The sequence below is a fragment of the Lathamus discolor genome, chromosome 4 (genome assembly GCF_037157495.1).
Source record: "Lathamus discolor isolate bLatDis1 chromosome 4, bLatDis1.hap1, whole genome shotgun sequence".
Classification (NCBI taxonomy): Eukaryota; Metazoa; Chordata; class Aves; order Psittaciformes; family Psittacidae; genus Lathamus; species Lathamus discolor.
The window spans coordinates 75,603,474-75,622,452 of record NC_088887.1 but is presented as its reverse complement, the minus strand read 5'-3'; the positions used below and the strand labels follow the sequence as shown (position 1 = coordinate 75,622,452).

Sequence of the window (18,979 nt, the reverse complement as noted above, 5' to 3'; positions counted from 1 at the left end):
TCTCTCCTAAGGTGGCACAAATTAGTGGGGTCAAAGACTTCCTTTCTTGTTTCCTCCTCATTCTTCTCTGTCTGAGGCACAGAAACATCCTTCTCTCTCTTTTAGACAATGGACTCATCCTCGTTCTAGCTTTTCAGTTCGGGTCTTTAGGTGTGCAACATAACAATTAATGGGGGGAGAGCGAGGGAAGTATCTACAAGTGCCACTCCAATCCGGGCATCACAGAGAGCAATACCGAGGAAGAGTGTCTTTTTTGACTTCTCGCTAGCAGGCGATCTGTAATTTTTGGGCTTGAGGCGGCTGGATTCCTGATGCGGAGGAAGTTTTCGGGGCTGTGGGTGCTTTTCCTTCCTTCATCCAGCAAACAGCGATCCACGCCAGGATTTGCTTTCTGCTCCCGTATTTCGGCGATGCAATGTGTAGCACGTTTCTGTGTGTGTGTGTGTGTGTGTGTGTGTGTGTGTGTGTGTGTGTGTGTGTGTACGCGTGTGTCCGTGTGCGGCTCTCCCTCGCGGTGTCTGTCTCCAGGATTCCTTCCTGCCTGGCTCAGGAGGCTGCTCCAGCGCTGCGCGGAGCAGAGGTTTCCCCGGATCCCGTAAATACAGGCACACGCACCCAGTGCAGCACGCGCACACGCACACACACACTCACAGAGGCACGCACAGAGCCGCTGTCCAGTCCATCCCCACGCAGGCTGCTTTCCCCACCACCTCCAGCCTCGCAGAGGCGGCCGGCACAGCTCCGCGGCGGATCGAGGGACTCCGCTCGCAGCAACTCGCCCGCGGGTTCAGTCTTCAGCCTACGGCCAGATTTTCACCCCCCTTTTTCTTCTTTTTCCTATTTTTGCGTTTGGAGAAGGAGCCGGGGGGGACGACACGACGAGGCTGTCGCTCTCCTTCCCCCGCCGTGCGCGCCTGTGTGTGGGTGCGCGCCCATCTGCCCCCCGCCTCGCAAAAGTTTGCCTCGGCTGCCGGGGGACTCCCGGGCCGCCTTCTCCGCAGCCAGGGGGCGCGGCGGTGGCGCGGGACTTGCGCGCTGCGCGGGACTTGCGCGCCGCGCCATGCCGGCGGCGCAGGGGGGTGCGCGGCGCTGCGCCCTGGCGGGGCTGCTGCTGCCGCTGCTGCTGCTGCTGCCGCCGCCGCTGCCGGCCGCGGGCGCGGGTGCCGAGAGCAAAGCGCGGAGCTGCGGCGAGGTGCGGCAGGCGTACAGCGCTAAGGGCTTCAGCCTGGCCAGCGTGCCCTACCAGGAGATCGCAGGTAAGGGTCCGGGCGGAGGCGGGGGGGATGCGGACCGGGGCTGGGGGGAAGCGGACCGGCGCTCAGGGGAAGCACTCTCCGCGGAAACGGGGCCGTGAATTGCCGCGTTGTTTGCGCGGCGCGGCGCGGCTTGCCCTAGTGGCACCCTGGGGCTTCCCGGCGGGGCGTGTGTCTGTGCATGTAAATGAGTAAATAAATATAAAGTCTAACGGGGGTTAAAAAAATGAAATGAGAAAAAATAAAGGGACGCGGGGGGCGAACGGGACGCGGGCGAGCCTCAGCCGCGGTTCTTTTCGCCGGCAGAAACTTCTTGAGAGTTGCAGCCGGGCTGCGAGAGGCAGCGAGCGGTGCCGCAGCGGCTGCTGCCGCCCTGTGCGGGGAATAACTTTGCCCTCTGGCAGCAGGGACGGGGCCTGAGGGAGGCGGTAGCGGGGGCGGCGGAGGGGTTGGTGGGTGAAGGCAGCGCTGCTTCTCGGCCTCTCCTCGGCTCCGGGGAGCGTCGCGCCCCTCCGAGGGCCAGCCCGGCCGCGCACCCCCGGGCTCTTCAGCTCGTCCCTTGGGGGCGCAGGCGGGCGCCTCCGCGGCGGCCCGGACCGAGCAGAGAGGCATCGGCTGCCGGGGAAAGGCACCCACGCACACATACACACACACACCCCCGCCTTCGCCCTAGACCCCAGGCAGCCTTTTACTTAGCTCTTCCTTCTGCTGAAACATGCTTACAACAGGTTATATCTCAATCTGCCTACGAAGCTGAGGGGGTTGTGGGTTTTTTTGTTGTAATTTTATTTTCCTGCTTTTCCTCACAACCTGTCCCTCCCGCATCTTTGGGACTGAATGAATAAAAGCACGTCCGGGGCAGATAACCCTGTGGCAGTCGGAGAGCGCGACAAAAAGAGAAATGATATGGGAAGGCATGAGCTTGGGCTGCTTGAATCAGACTGCTTGAGCCCTTGAGAAAGATTTCCGCTTTGCTGCTGGCACTTGCTGTTAGGTTTTGCTGTTTATAAGAGTGAATTAGATGCCCCTTGGTTTGCTTGCTTCCTTTTTAAGGTTGGAAGTAGTAAATTTATCTTCCTTGAGGTGAAATAAAGCCACAGTTACTCACTGTGCAGTGTTTAGCACTTTACATGAGGAGTGATAAATGTGGAAAATCTCTGGACAGCGAGGATGTATTTCACAAAACCATGGGAAAGCTTGTTCCTCGTTGCCAGTGCAGAACAGATCGGATCCCTGCGTAGCCCCCTTAGGTCCATCGAACAAGTAGGTCTGACCCACTGATGAGCTTTAGGGCAAGGCAGGAGAGTAAAGGGCCTGTGTGTGTAAGTAACTATTCCACAGACACCTTTGTCCCTACAGCTGACCGATCTTACTGTGGTCTTTTTAAAGATTTCTTTCCAGGTTTCCTGTCAGTTCCATTAAATCATGAAATCTCTCCTGTTAGCCACAGAGCCTTTGAATATGCAATAGTGCTTTCCCTTCTCTCACTGTTACTCCGTCATCTTTGAGATAGGGTGGTAGTATATGCCCTGTCCCATTTATATAAAAAAAGAAATGGTAATTTCCAGTGAATTCCAGACTTCCAGTAACTTTGGGTAAACACTTGTTGCATTCAGCTCATGGAGAAGTTTTACTGCCTTATTTATTTTCTGAATGTACAGTACAAAGTCACCATGCAATTTTTAAGTAAGCACAGCATATGCGAATTTCTGTTAACATACATCAGTACAGGAAGACTTATGGTGCTTAAATATTTAATAGTAAGTAGTTCAATCCCAAATTACTCCTCAGTTCCTGCTAAACTTTGTAAGTCATATATACTTTTATGGTTTAAGTGCGTGATTTATGCAGGTATGGGTTGTTTTTTCAGAGCTTCCTATTACAAGTTGTTTTCCTTGTGGTTTAGCTGCCTCATTGCTAGTTGGTGTTATCAACTTCTGAGCTGTTCTGTGTGTTTTGTAGTACGCTGTTCGTGTACGGTGCTGAGAGCTTGTGCAATAACTGTGCAGCATCTGCTCTTGTTAATGTGAAAGCTCTGTGTTTGAAAGCCGGTGCAGTGTTGGAAGTTTAATTAAAGCAATCAGTGTACAGGTTTCAGAATCTCTCTATATATTTTTTTCATTCTGTCTTTTTCCTCCATACTGACTTGGTTAAGGAAGCAATTTGTTGCTGTTACGAAAGAAGTGTATTCTGTCAAATGCCTCATGTTTTAAAGACTTCAAAGAACTTCAAATACAGTCATATTTCTGAACAAACCTTGTGTTCTCACAACATTTTGCATCAATGGCTTGATAATATGATGGAAAATAGTAATACTCGGTATGGTTTATGTGTTTTAATTTAACGGTAGTCATATGTTTTCATTTGCCATTTGTTTAAAAGCTGCTTTATAGCTAGGACTGCTGAAAGCTGGTGAACTGCGGAGGTAGTATGTATGTGCTGATGGAAAGAGTTGAAGAATCTGTTTAAAATGGAGAGGCTATGGACACAGAGATAGCCCTCTGTTGAATGGAGCTGCAAAGCCAGGCTTGTTAGATAGATAACTTTTGTAGAATTATTTATACTGGCAGTCACGTTTGAATGGAGAAGGTAGAAATTAAAGATTCAAAAAGCTGTCAGGTTTTGCTCTGTAAGGCATAGTTTTCCTGCAGTATTCTGTTGCCCATGAAATGTGTTGAAGTTGGTAATAACATGATTGGTTATCTGCTATGCTTTTACAACAGTGCTAAATTGCTCCATGTAATTTGTACAGTACTTATTGATAATCAGCCTGCTGCATCTGACATCTTGTCTGATCACTAAATTCTCGTGCTGTGACCTACATTGGAGAGCATTTAAAGTTGGTTGTCAAAGTAAGTCCTCAATAGAGAAACTTCAGCTGGGAGTTGGGGGAAGAAGAATATTTGAAGTATATGTAAAATGCTGCCATGGGCTTGTTTCTGTGCATCACCCACATGCGGGGTGGGTAGCAGCAGCTTGTGGTGTGTGCTACTCTATCATTGTAAAATCTGCCCTCTCATATAGCTGCTGTGGAGGATATGGCATGTGAAGAAGAGTTGAACTCACGCTGCTGTGACCCAGCATTCACAAGCACAGAGTGGAGCTCCCGAGGACTTCGAAGGAAATGTTTTGCTGTAGGAAAATTTGTTGCTTGAAAGTCAGTACAAAAGAGGAAAATCACAGCACATACCTATTAGCAATACTTGTTTAACTCCAGCCATGGTTTCAATAACTTGCAGCATCTTACAGGAAACCATGAAAGTGAAACATCAAAGTTAAAGGTGGAGTGTGTCCTTGCCTCAAAGTTTTTCTGAAGGAAGGTGAATGTCTGATGATTTAAAAGTAATGGATGTGCCTGATTGGTGCCTGTCCACTTCCAGTTGATCTAGAGATTTTGAAAGGAGAAGCATGTTTTGTTTTGTTTGTTTCTTTTTGGGGGATTTTTTTTTTTTTTTTTTTTACTAGATGCTGAAAAATAATGTATTTAAAGAAGGACTAAAAGTGTTCTGGGAAAGCGTTCAACTGTAAAGATGTTGAATTCTAAATGCTGCTTAAGAAGTTGGTGAGCTTTGTTCTCCTATGCAGGCGATGAACGGGGCGAGATTCTGGCAAAACAGGGACATCGTAGTGAAAGTAACTGAAATGAAAGCAGAAGCAAACTCTTCATTTTGAAGGTCAAGCAGTCACTTGAAATAGTACTTTGATGAATGGGCTTCATACTAGCATAATACAGAGGTGCTGACTGAAGAAAGCTAGCAAGCATAACACAGTTGCTTGTAGCTCTAAAGTGGTAATAATAATAATCAAAATAAACTCAGCAGTCACTTACACAGTTGAGCTATTAGTCCATGTCAGATGTTCCCAAGATACTCTTTCTGAATGTTTTGCTTTCGTTTAAGGAGCTCTAAAATGTAATGATAGATTGACAGGAGAGCAGCAGAAAAGCCTCCTGACCGAGTTTGTATGAAAGCGCTTGTTAATTAATGCCTTCTTGTACTGTTTCTCTAGTGCTGTCACTGAGAGTTGTGCAAAGAAAGTGCCTGTAGACCAAGAGGCAACTGGGGATTCACAGGCATATTGTGTGGTTGTCTCAGGAGTGTAAAAAAACCCAACAATATCCTTACTGAAATCAATAATACAATCAATGCAAGTTTGTGGAATCCGAATCAGGCCATTAGAGATGAATTCACTCCTGATCTTAGTGATGACAATGAAGATGGACATGGAATTTCATGTAAACTTTGTACTTGTTTTGTTTTAGCATTATGCAGTATATAGCCACATTGTGTATGGCTGCTCCTAATCTCTGTTTGAGATTTCAGTAACTGCAGCATCAAGAGACTCTCTGGTCACCTCCCCATATGGTCTCCCTTATTTTCCCGTTGCAAGTGTGTGGTGCATGATAATAAAACAGTGTGTGCATTTAGCTAGGAGGAAGTACAGCTTTTCTAAGACCTGGCTTTGCTGTCACTTTTGTACATATTTATTGGTTTGTATGTGACTGATGCCATTAAAGGAAATACAACTTACATATGCACTTCTAAACCTAAAGGTGCTGTTTGTAAGATCAGGGCCTTTGTGAAGAAATAACATGTTTTTAATGCTCATAAATAATCCACTTTTGATTGCGGATTTTAAATCTGAGTGTCCGGAGTTTCCCAATGCGACTTTATAGTAGAGTATCTTGGAAAGTGGGACTTTAAGAAAGATAAGGCGATGCTTTAATAAGTATTGTAATGATGAATTTTGGTGTATTGTACTCTAATAATATTTTTTCTCCCTGTCATCAGTGTGATTTATAATCAAAAAGCATACTTAAAGCTATAATATTTTCTGTGCTAATTAAAGTGCTAATATGTTAACTGTTCTAATACTGTATTAGTGCTTATTTCATCATATGCTATTGTGAAATACTCCTGAGATTAGGTGGTGTTCAGACACCAGAGAGGTCAAGCACTATGTTAAAAGCTCTGGCCATTCTTTTTATATTACTGCAATAAAGAATATATTAATTTCATTTATATTACCACTTGGCTCTCATAAAAGGTCAGTTTCAGCTGAATGTACAGTTACTTGCAAATGGCAAATCTTATAACAAGTGATCAACAATAAAAGCTTTTCTGGGTAATTTGTCTTTAAAATTACCACCTGCCATTTCTTTTGAATGACTCGAGCATCTTGCAGTATCACTTGGAGATCTGTCTTATTCCCCACGACACATGTAAGAAAACTATGCATACTAATCTTCCTTTCTGCTTAGTAAAGTAAAAATGCATAATTACATTAAAGTTTCTAGTTGAAATAACAAGCATGGTGCTTAAAACTCCATTACGGTATCAAAGTATCAGCACTCCCATTACTAGCAAAATGAAATTATGTTTTCAATGAACTATGACTGTATGTGCCCCTTCATACCTGCTTAATGGGTGCTATCTCCCTGGGAAGGGAACCTTCATTCTGTGGTTTTGACTGTTCGTACTACCAGGCATAATTATTTCAGCAGCTTAAATATGTGTAAAAGAATTAACACTTCTACACAAATTCCTAAGAACAGCATATAAAGGTTGGTGTTTAAAGGCAGAATAGTTACTATGCTAAACAGAGAGAATACATTACAAGATGCAGAAGGAATTTAAAATGTGTTGCAGATGGCAGGAAAACATATGCCTGGTAAAATTCATAGCACTTTATTCCTCTGTATGTAAAATCAGCCTAAACCGCACTGAAACTAAGGTTTACTTTCCTCACTATTTACTGCTCCGTAGCTCCTGCACGCATCCAAAAAACCAAGCTTCCGTAGTAAGATTTTTTTTAGTTCTTGTTAGAGGAGGCTGTCACAGCGACACCAGCTCTCTCTGATGAGCTGCTTTCGGCTATCGTGACCTTTTCCTTCCAGCCAAGTGAAACAACGGTACTTTATTCTATTGAGCTGCTGCAAACCACAGAAGACACACAGCACTTGAAGGCAGGCGCTCCTGCAGATTGCAAGGGTGAGAGCAATTCGGACTCTACTGCTTATGCCCTCTGGAGTGAGTCTCCAGTGAGCAAAGCCAAGAGTTATTAATAGCTCTGGGAGGGTTTGTGTCCCACCAGTCCACTGTAGGAACCAGGGTGCCCAGAAGGAGGCTCTATAGGGCAGCATCAGCCCAGGGATGGAGACCCTCCAGCTGTCTGGCCTTGATTTTCAGGACATGGAACAGGAGCCACTTTTGGTCCATCAGAAAGAAGCAGCAAGGGCTGATACTCCTAATGCAAACAGCAAATTGCTCTCTGGCTCGCCTCGCTTGCGAGGTCTGTCACCCTGCACTTCTAATGGCCTTTTAACTGCATCTCCAGCTGAGCAGCAGATGTAAAGGGCACCGAGCATCCCGAGCTGTGCTTTTTTTTCCTCTTGAAAGAAGCATTTCTACAGACACTCAACTAACAATGGAGCCTTGGACCTGCTCACTGACCTGTTGGGTTTAAAATAGGGCAAATCTCCCGGAATAAGTGGAAGTCTTGAATGCTTTTAACAGGTGCCTTGTAGGACTGTTAAATTAAATTAGGTACGCTTACAGAATAACACGGTCATATCTGTGCGTATGCATGTGTGTGCATGCAGGGGTAAAATTACGGCTTTCACCTGGAGTGGCCTCAGAGTCACATTTAAGCACTGAAAGAGCCTGAGAGGCTGCATGTTATCAGGATAGGTATTTGCAAACCAGGTTGAAACTTTTGTTTAATGGGCCGCATCTGAAAACCACATATGAATGCAAACGTATGTACAGTAAAAAAAACCTGCACAGGGCTCAGTTCATATATATCAGAAAGATCAAGGGCCAAGTCAGTCATGCTAATCCTACTGTTTGGGGAGTCCTATTAGTTCAAGCCTGATGCTTGACTAAGCAGTAGGAAATACAACCTAGGTCCTCTGTTGCTGGAAGCAAATTCTTTGTTGGTCTGTGTAGCTGTAACTCTTGGATGTCTATGACAGAGAAGAATCACATAGTTCTCTGGTGTTTTTGTCCACATCCCTCTGACCTGTGTGTTGAGTTTCTAACATACTAGAGGCTGCTTGGACACCCATCTGGCTTTTTTTGTGAGTTTGGCTTGGAGGGAAGTCAATGCATGGGATGAGTTTTTTGAACTTCTGGGTGTCAGACTGCAGTATGGTGTAGTGTGAGGATATAAGTGGATACTGCTGTGGTTGTGAAACCTGTGGAAGAAAGATCTGACAAAATGTAGTCTGTGAATGCCTCACTGTAGTTCTCATGTCATATGTTTGCACTTGGCTTTTGAGTCACAGTATCCCTTATGACCTTGGAGTTTTACTTTGGGAGTCTATAAACAAGAAACTAAAAAGGCTTTCTTACACGGAATTATTTTTCAAGAAGTGAAGCATAACATTAGGGAAAAGATCTTTATGCCCAGTTATCCTACCAAAAGTGCAATGGTGCTGATTGATGGTCCAGCCCCCAGGGGGGCTTCTGTCAGGTCCTGTGTACATTTCTTGTAGGTTCTTTTCAGTTCAGGATTCAGTTTCCTGTCTTCAGGAAATGTTTGAGCTGTTCTTGTCTAAATTTCATTTTCCTGGTGATATCAATCAAGTAGTGTAGGTAATGTTTTGGATAAAGTGTTGGTATTTATGGTTGCGGCATTTGAATCTGGAACAACCATTTCTCTTGCCCAGTAGATGCCACAATGATCTGTGTTCTGGTTTTGGGTAGTCTCATGAAGGTAGCGACACGTGACTTTGGAGTCCGAATACACAGCTCTAAGTAGAGGTAGTGAACCTAGCAAAAATGTGACTTGGAGAACCAGGGAGAGAATGTAGGGCAGGATGAATTGTTGAAGAAGGGACTGTTACTGAAGGGTGCATGAAACACAAATGGGAGCACTTCTTTCTCTCATTGCTTGAGTCACTTTGCATTCATTGTGTTAATTGTTCTCCCAGAGCACAATTAAAGCTCTGGGAGAAGGGAAAAAAAAAAAAAAAAAGGGAAATTGCATTCATGCTTTCTTGCAAGGATTTTTATGAATAGGATGGAAAGAAGGAGGGAGGGAGCAGAGGTGCTCTGTTTCTTTTCCTAGATGTCTTATAATTATCATGAAACTGCAAGAGGACTGTCTGTCTTCTCTCATGTGGCAGTAGTATAGTACTCTTATGGTATAATAGAGAAGCTATTCTCTATAATACCAGCAGCTGAGCATTCTTGGCTATTGCTCCCACTTTTGCATTTGACTTTCTGACTGCATCACCACAATTTGACAAACCATACTAGCAAAAGTCATCTGTTCTCCAGAACTGGAGGAGCCGAACATCTGCTGAGATGTGGGATCACGCTGAGGATGCTTCACTACCTTAGGGAAATTCCCTGCTTGTTACTATGTCAATGTGTTATAGTTAATGTAGTCATATTAGTGAGTGTCTGCTGATTTTATGGCACCTTGAAATGGGGCTTATGAGGCAAATGGATCAGATTATTAGACTGCAGGTTTTTATACTGCTATTTATTGTTTTCATGTTTTAAATCTTTTCTACACCTGAGGGTACCCATTCCCAGCTATATGTACCTTTGACATATAAAATAAAACTGTGCGTATAGTAGTGCTGAAATACAAGCTGTTAAAAGCAGTGTCAGGATGCTGCTTTTCATGTCATAAGTATCCAGTCATCAGTCAGCAGACTCCAGAAGCTGTTGCATGATTTTAAAATGTACGTTAATTTCTGAGTACCCTCATGTGCTAGTCCCTAAGAAACCTAAATAGTTCAGTGACAGATCAAAGGCAAGGGATGGTGAGCACTCAGTGTCCAGTGGCTAAACTTGATACGTTTTGCATCTTTTCTTTTAAACTGGCCTAATGTTTCACAGAGGAAGGAGCTGTAAGTACAGACAGTGTCTGTGTCTTATTTGCACAGAACTGATTTACAGCGTTAACACATAATGCAAATATTATTTATTTGAAACTAGCTTTTGGCTTTACAACTTTTAGCATACAAGATAATGGTGTGTATGAACAATTTAGATTCCTTGGATGAAAGTAGCTGTAATATCATATTGTGTGTCAGCATTATCTGAGAACTATGGAAAATACCTATTGAACAGTTTCTGACTCAGACATGTGCTCTTTAACCAGTTAGAGTCATTGCAATTTACAGTATTGACTCTTGTCCAGTCCAGACTTTATGTATCATGCATGTTTCAAAAATGTAAGTGGGATGCCAAAGCTGACCCACAGTAAAACCTTCCTTAACAAAATCATCTCTTTTTATTTTTTGAAGTAGACTATGCTGTGTTAGCAGTCCAGCTGCAAAAGAGAAAAAAAAGCAGGGAAGACAGATCATGCTAATCAAAATGGCGAAATAGGTTTTGTTGGCTCAACAGAGATTTAGGTGTTTCTTAGCAGAAAGTAAAGATCTAATTAAAAAACCAAAGGTATTTAAAAGAATGGTGCAGGGGAGGTTTATTATTGAATTTGGTGTAAAGCCAGGAGCAATATTCCTTGACCGCTGCTGTCCCAAGATGGTCTGTCGTGCTGACTATGGGCTGGCAATGAGCACTGTTAAATGAATACCTGGAACATAACTAAAATGCATTGATTAAATGCAAACACCTGTCTTTGCAACGTAGCATGGCCGATGAAGTGAAAGGACTCACAGAAATGGCTTCCTGAAATTGAACACTGAAACAGTGGTTAGCTTGTTCTTAAAGCTGATCTTCAGAAGTCCTGTACCGTTCTTTGAATAAGAACTTCAAAGCTGCTTCTTCTTTAATTGCTAAGACAGCATACTAAAAGCCATCTATGAATTGACTGTAATCAGACTGGTTGTGGGGCATATGAACATTTCTACTAGTAGTTTTCTGAGTTAAAGACCCCCAAACCTGATTTCTGCAGATCTATCTCCATTGGATGCAGCTGATGGCAGAATTTGATTGAGAATTAATTGCAGGTATTCTTACACAAGTAAGCAAAGCAGTAAATGATACAAGTGACCTCATCAATGTTTACAAATATGTAAAGGGTAGGTGTCAGGATGATGGAGCTAGGCTTTTTTCAGTGATATCCAGTGATAGGACAAGGGGCAATGGGTGTAAACTGGAGCATAGGAAGTTCCACGTTAACATCAGGAAGAACTTCTTTACTGTAAGAGTGACAGAGCACTGGAACAGGTTGCCCAGGGGGGTTGTGGAGTCTCCTACACTGGAGATATTCAAGGCCCGCCTGGACAAGTTCCTGTGTGATGTACTGTAGGTTACCCTGCTCTTGCAGGGGGGTTGGACTAGATGATCTTTTTAGGTCCCTTCCAACCCTTGGGATTCTGTGGGATTCTGTGATTCTGTAAATTTAGTAAATTCAAAATTGCAATTTAATTGTGTAAAGCATTGAAGCAATGCAAAGAAGGGACAGTCCTGTCTGCAGAGAGCTTCCATTTTATATTTATGCCAGTATTTCTGTTATAGTTATGTACATACCATTTAAACCTTTTTCTATTACATAAACAACAAATGTAGTAGAAATAGATATGCTGCCTAATTTTAAAATTTTCCATTTAAAAGACACCAGTTGCATATCCTGCTGAGATTGCCACAATAATTGATGGATACTTTGTGCAAGTATCTTTGTACCTTGTTAATTTGTATTTTAAAGTCTGAGTTTTCCTTTTAAGCAGCTCCAGCTGGACACTGTACATCATTGTCTAGAGCACAGTCTATGCTCCTTATAGAAACTGGCTAAACCACAAACTCTTTGCACCTTGTATACCAAAATCTTGTTACTGTCAAAACTTAAACACGTAAATAGAGACCATTGCTCAAGTGGAATTTATCTGTATCTGGTGAATAAATTTAAATTGCTGTTCTCTCAAGGTCTGCCCAAGTAACTAATGCTTTCTCTTAAACTGAGAAGAATGCACTGAAGTATTATGTCCACTGTGTAGACATATGTACCCAACAGCTCTTTTTGTTCAAAAAGTCTGCTGAAATTATATTATATACCTGACAGTTTTTTTTTTTTTTTTCGTAAAAAAAAAAAAAAAAAAAGAAAAAAAATCGCTGTGGAAAACTTTTGCTTTATAAGTGAGGTCCAATTTTCTTTTTGATATTTGCATAGTTTTCCATTCCTTTTTAGTTTTTGCTTCTTTGAATATTCTAGAATAATTTCAATTTTTCTGGTGACAGGATGGTCATTGCTATTACTTTCATGCCTGGTGGATCTCACAAACTAAACCTGCTTTTGACATAAGAGGAAACGACAGAATTTCTCTGTGCTTTTTGCCTGAAACACTGGCAAAAGTCAAATTCAAGATGAAGAAAATTCTGCAATTAAGAGGAGATTCATCCAGGTCTTAGTCTTTATTGTTGAACAAATCTGATGCAGCTCCATAAATTTCTTTTGGGCTGAAGAATCACACATGTAATTTTGCTATTGATTTATGTAGTTTTAGGTTATTTTTTATAGTCCTTTCAACAACATTATTACAGTTATTGTACATCACAGACAATAAACCTTTCTAGAAAGACTAATGGAGTTGGCAAATTAGGATCATCATCATTTTAATGGCTGACACACAAATGCTTATCTTTTTGTTCCATTCTGTGGTTTGCCTGATACTGGGAGCTGATTAAACTGTGGCATGCAGTAACTGTTCAGATGAGTCAGAAGCACTGAAGTAGCAGACTAAAACTTCTCCAAATGGTACCTGGAGTTTCTGTAAGCTTGTGTCAATTCTATATAGATATACAGTACAAACTTAATTAGCTTGAGTTGGCAAATACAAGAGTAGTTATTTATAATTTTCAACAGTAAGCATTTTGGGAAAATGACAGTAATAGCTAGCAGACATATTTTCTGATCAACAGCTATTTGTATTTTTGACATTCTCATATGAAAGGCAAATTTGTAAACATTACTGATATTTATTCCACAAATACTTGTCTCATTTTTATTTCGCCCTGCTGTGATCTGCAAGTGCTAATCATGTGGACCCCTTTGGAGCAAAGGTACTTAATAACTTGTGTTAGCTATAGCAGGAACTCAATATTCAAACAAATTTTTGTTGAAAGCACATTTTGGTTGTTGGGATTTTACAAGAGAGCTGCATGCTTGCCTTTCAGCAGTGAGGAGTTAATTTACAAAGACAAGCTAAAGAATATATTCGGAATGTTTTCTCAGTTGCTTATGGGGGGGTCCTCTTCCTTTTCTTTCTAAATCATTCATTTCTGTTATGCCCCAAATATTTCATGTTTATGCTACATAGACACATACATACCTCCGCATTTCAAAAGAAGAAGAAATAACAGATAATTTTTTAACATTTCTTGTGTTTGCTGGAATATTTATTGCTTCCATGAAGAGTTAGGGCATCCCTGTATTTACTGATACATCCCCTTATTTTTAGGCAGCTTCCTACATTGTAGGATAAAGTTTTCATAAAGGTGCTTAAAGAAGACTACACGATATGATGCACAAGGAGAGTTAGTCAGAACTGAGTAATCAGCCAGTGAATCTATCATAGGAGAAAAATCGTGTGAGTGATGCTGATGAGTGAGAGAGTTGAGTCCCCACTCCTCACCTTTTTGGAGAACATCTTTGAGGCCCTTTTTGGAGGGAGTCATGCAATCTTTCCTTTTGAAGTGATCTCACCGTGCATAAATAATACCACATTCACTAAGCCAGAGAGGGTGCTTGGTTTCCTGCCTGTTTGTCAGCACATTGGAGGACACTGTTCTGAAAGACCTGCAATATTCTCTCCGGCTCAAGTCCAACAAATACATAAATGTGTAAGGTAGCTACTGGAAAACAGGCTGAAAGCAGCATCCCAGATCTGCAATTCCTCTGTGAGGGCAAGATCTACTCAGCTAGATAGCTTCTTCACTCTGTTTCTGCCCAAGAAATAATTATTGCATGCAAAGCAGAAAATATTGTAATAGGAAAGATTGAGAGCAAGTTGTCAAAATCATTTTTCTTTGCCCTATCTATAGTAAATCTATTTAAACATAAGGTACCTTTGAAGTAGACTGGTATTGCTATTTGATCTTGACGCTTTTCTTAATAAAAAACTTAACTTTAAAATTGGTCAGCAAAGAATTTTCTTTTCCCCTTATTTTTCCATCTTGAGGAATATTTAAACATTTTTTTTTCTGTACTGATAATGTTATTTAAATTATTAATAATCAAATACTAGATTGCAGGCAGTCAGCAATAATCAAAAAGATGTTTGGCAAACGCTTTGTTTTATGGCATAATCTGCTAATTTGATGGGAAACTTATTGCTTGAGCCATTGTATCCTGAATTAGACAAAGTGCCATGAATTGCGTGTTCCTTTCACCTCGTTACGATTTTTCAGTAATGGTAGAAGACCTTTTTTCTTTAAGTACTCTAAAGGAACAAACCACAGTGAAAACCAGCATCTACAACTTGAAATGTGAGGTTCTGTAGGGGCCAGTTGCTTGTGGATTCCCACAAAAGGCAGTCCAACCCCTTTTGAGATACCAGTTTTGCTCCCAGCCTCAGAAGGCATGTATTGCCTGCTCCTACTGGCCAGGATCCTCGAAAAGGGATGCTGAGTTGTCATGATAAATGTTTTCTGCACAGAAATATTTTCTGTTTTCTGCAAGAGTGACCCTTTTTTCTTGGTGTGCACAAAACAGAAGGCATTCTTGGAAGATGCTTTTATTTTCCTTTTAGTGGGAGTGGGGGGTGGTGCAGAGTGATTCCTCATAGACCCCTGCTAAAGGGTTAAACGCTTTGCATCCTATAAATATGTTGGGTTTTTTTTAAGAATAATACTATAAAAAACAAACAGACAAAAAATACTCCATGGAGACTCAGCAGCAGAAATCTTTGTGTTCTCTGCTGAAGATGAAGCTGTTCGCCTTCTAAGGTGTTCCACTAAGGTTAAGGTGGAAGAGAGAGGTCTTGAACATCCCATGGGTTCTGTCTGTTTTCACTGAAAGTTTTATTTGCTTTCTGAGTCTAGATACAAACGCAGCAGTGGGAATAACAGCAGCTTTCAGATTTTCTCCTGGGGAAATTGCTTGACTTCAGAAACACCTTAGAAGGTTAGAAAGGTATTACTGGCCAACAGGCACAAAATAATTTGATATAAAACTGAGCTCTAAGTTGCTGTTGGAAACCATCAGGATAATGAGTCACTTTCAGAAAAAAAAGAAAAAGATTCATTATTTTTTAATTGGGCTGTTTTTTAAGAAATAGAGAGGCTGCTCATCAAAATGCAAAAGGTTTCTAAGATCATAAAGTTTAAGGAAATTAAGTTCTGATTAATTCTGTATACCTGATATGATGAATGTATTGATTGTACGCTGCTGACCTTCACTACTGAGTTTTCCTATCTTCATGTATCTTCTCTTGTGAAAAACAAGCAGTACATAAATATGAAGTACTTAAAATGAAACTTTAACAAGACCAAAAACATTTTGGCAAGATTATTTCAGGGAACAGTTAAATAAATGAGAACAGCTTTCCTTTGTGATTAACACCATTATAGTCTCATTCATTCAGGACTTTATATTCAGTTAGGACATTATATTCATTCACGACATTATATTCATTCAGAACTTACACAACAGTTTTCAGAGGAGCTTTGAGACTGGGGTATGTCTACACTCAGTTTGCTGCAGAACTGTGATGCATAAGAACTACAGAAGCTTTTCTTGTGCAGTTACATAGATATAACCATGACTGAGGAGTTGAATATTTGGTGGGACGCTGATGGGTTGACTTACAAGGTTTTCTGAGATTGGGTCTTTTTTTAGCTTTCACTTTAAGTATGAATTCTTTCCTTAGTGCCATCAATCCCAAAAATGAAACTGGGATCAAACCTCCTGTACAAGGAATTTTGTAGTCATTTGGTAGGAGCTTAGCTCAAAAAATGGATATGAGATTTTAATCATATATGTTTGACTGTGCTCCTGATTGACTAACAACTGCATCAGTCCTTTGTAATGTCTTTCTGAAAGTTTCTCCCCTTAGTTTCTTCCCTTTCTTTTCCTTTGGTCCTTTTCTAAACATCCCATAAGTTTTCAACCTCTTCACAGCCCCCTTAGCATATCTCAAAAAATTTGATATAGTCTCAAAATGCTTTTCCTTCTTCACCCAATGAAGAATCCTTCACCTCTGTAGACAGTTACCCTGGTTTGTATGTACAGCATTCTGGGAAGGGAGTTTCTTTCTTTGACTTATTTTTGGTTTCATATTAGATACAACAATCTCATCAAGAAATCGTTCTTCTTGGGTAGTCAGGGGTAGCTGGCTCAGTGTCATTGGTTTTCACTGACTAGGTTATCAGAGTTCCTCCACCAATATTGTTTCCTTGGTCCTTGTTGGGAGTTTAGTATTTAATTTGTGTTTCCTTTATTATAAAGATAGCATGACAGTAAATATCCTGTCGATTCACTCCATGTCACTTTTTCTCCAGTTGCTCCATCTTTTACTAACAGTTTGTTGGTTTTTGTGTCGTGTCACGCACACACACATGCACACACACACACACCCCCTTTCAAATTATCTTGATATTTTGCTTCTGCAACTCCAGACTGTTGTTTTATCTGCCGGTTACTCCAAAAGATGTATCATTGAGTGTGATCTGCTTACATTCATAATGTAGCCTCCTTTCAGTGCATTTTCTGTCAGCCTTTTCTGGGAGTAGTTTCTTACCTTGTCAGGCACAAGGTTGATTTTATCTATATTTCTGAAATCATATGAGGATGGGGTCTGCCACTGCAGCTGTTCCTGACTGGTGGATACACTGCTGATTTTTACCAAAGTCTGTCAAAACGTTGTTGGATTTTAGTAGGGTCAGGATTTATTTCTTTGTGTAGAATTTTCTTTCCTGAACTATTTATTTTGGAGATATACATTATTTGCTCGACAGTTAAACCAGTATGTAAGAAACTTTTTGTCCTTGGGGATATAGAGAAAAGTCCCATCAGTCTTTATGGAGGAACAAGGTGTTGAGGAGCAAAAGCATGAAGCACTGAAGTTTGGTTCTGCGGAGCTATTTGAAAGTAGATGAACACAGTCCAAGTCTAGCAGTAGTATGTTCTTGAACAAAAGAAGCAATAGCTAAAATAATCTGTCATAATTTTACTGTGTGTGTTACTATAGCAATTTTGCTTAGATTTTGACAGAATCTTGTTTACAAACTCATATTTTTATGATCCATCTATAATTAGTCTCTGCATTTTATTCTTAGACTGTGACACTTAAAAGCCAGTGAGTTTCCATCAGTTTTTCAAAAAAGATATGAAAACCACTAGCCATCCCTCCACATGCCTGGCACAGCATTGGGAGTTGCCTGTTAAAATCCTGGTATACCCACAACAGCTGCAGAGGCAGCCTTCGTAGACCAGCAGAAAGGGCAGCTGTGTGAGGGCTGTGGGTAGGAGATGCCAGTGGCTTTCCAGTGGTCCTCTTGCTCTGCTGTGAGGGGAGTGCCAGCTGTAACGAGCTTCTCTGGCACCTCCATCTGCCATGCAGCCCAATTGCAAATGATGTGGCATGGCCCAAGCTGGGGCCCCCAACATCGGAAGGACGTGGAACTGTTAGAGTGAGTCCAGAGGAGGGACACAAAGATGACTGGGGGCTGGAGCCCCTCTTCTATGAAGACAGGCTGAGAGGGTTGGGCTTGTTTAGCCTGGAGAAGAGAGGGCTTCAGGAACACTTTCTAGCAGCCTTCCAGTATCCAAAAGTGGCCTAAAAGAATGCTGAAGAGGAACTTTTTACAAGGGCATGTGGGGATAGGACAAGGGGGAACGGCTTTAAACTCAAAGAGAGGAGATTTAGATTAGACATTAGGAAGAAATTGTGCAGGTGGTGAGCGATTGGAACAGGTTGCCCCATCCCCGTGGATGGCTGTGGATACCTCATCCTTGGTAGCATTCTAGGCCAGGTTGGACGGGTGTCCCTGCCCATGGCAGGGGGGTTGGAACTGTATGAACTTTAAGGTCTCTTCCAGCCCAAACAATTCTATGATTGTATGATGATTCTGTGTCCCACCTGACTCAGATCAGCCACAGGCTGGCCAGTGAGTAATATGTACATATGTAAGTGTGTTTCTGAACTTCACAGAATGTCAGGAATTTAGCCTTAAATATGCCCTCTACAGCTCCTGTGCAGAATATATTTACTTACGTGGAGTAGCAGCATTTCTCACCTTATGCAGTTATTTGATAGTGTGTGAAAAGTGCTATGCAGAGTTAGAAGAAGGTGTTAGGATCAGTCTGAATTTGGATAGGACATGACATCAAATGAAGATATTAGGAATGAGAGGTTTATTACATTTGTTACCTTCACATTTGAAGGAGGGAGAGGCAGCAGTATGGATATATTTTTACTTCTCAGTCATCAACACTTTGAGAAGAATGCAGACAAGGGCAAAACAAGGAAAAAGCACAAGTGGCAACACAGAAGTGTGTTGAAAAGGCACTGTCTTTGCCATTCTGCTGTAGTCAGAAAAGTAAAAATCCTCTTCATAATACAGGAATAAAAAATGACAGTCTGCTAGACTGAAGCCTGACAAAATTGCCATGAAAATAAGCTAGCTCCAAGCAAAACTCTGCTCATCTACTGTTTACCATTATGTTGATTTTTAAGATGAAAAGTCTGATTCTCTATTTGGGAAGAGGAAAATTATTCATTAGCATGGCAATTTTTAGTGCCATTATTTCATAATTACTCCGTGAAGTTTGGAGCAGAGATGTCTAGCATTGCCAATAGCTTTTTC

General features: G+C 41.6%; 1 protein-coding gene across 1 annotated transcript in view; it reads left to right on the top strand.

The window, feature by feature from the left end:
* Nucleotides 1-1,060: 1,060 nt before the first annotated feature.
* Nucleotides 1,061-18,979, top strand: part of GPC6 (glypican 6) — a 763,338-nt gene continuing 745,419 nt past the window's right edge. Inside the window, exon 1 of the mRNA XM_065675796.1 lies at nt 1,061-1,256. Within this exon, the coding sequence (XP_065531868.1) occupies nt 1,061-1,256 (196 nt within the window). The remainder of the gene's footprint in view (nt 1,257-18,979) is intronic.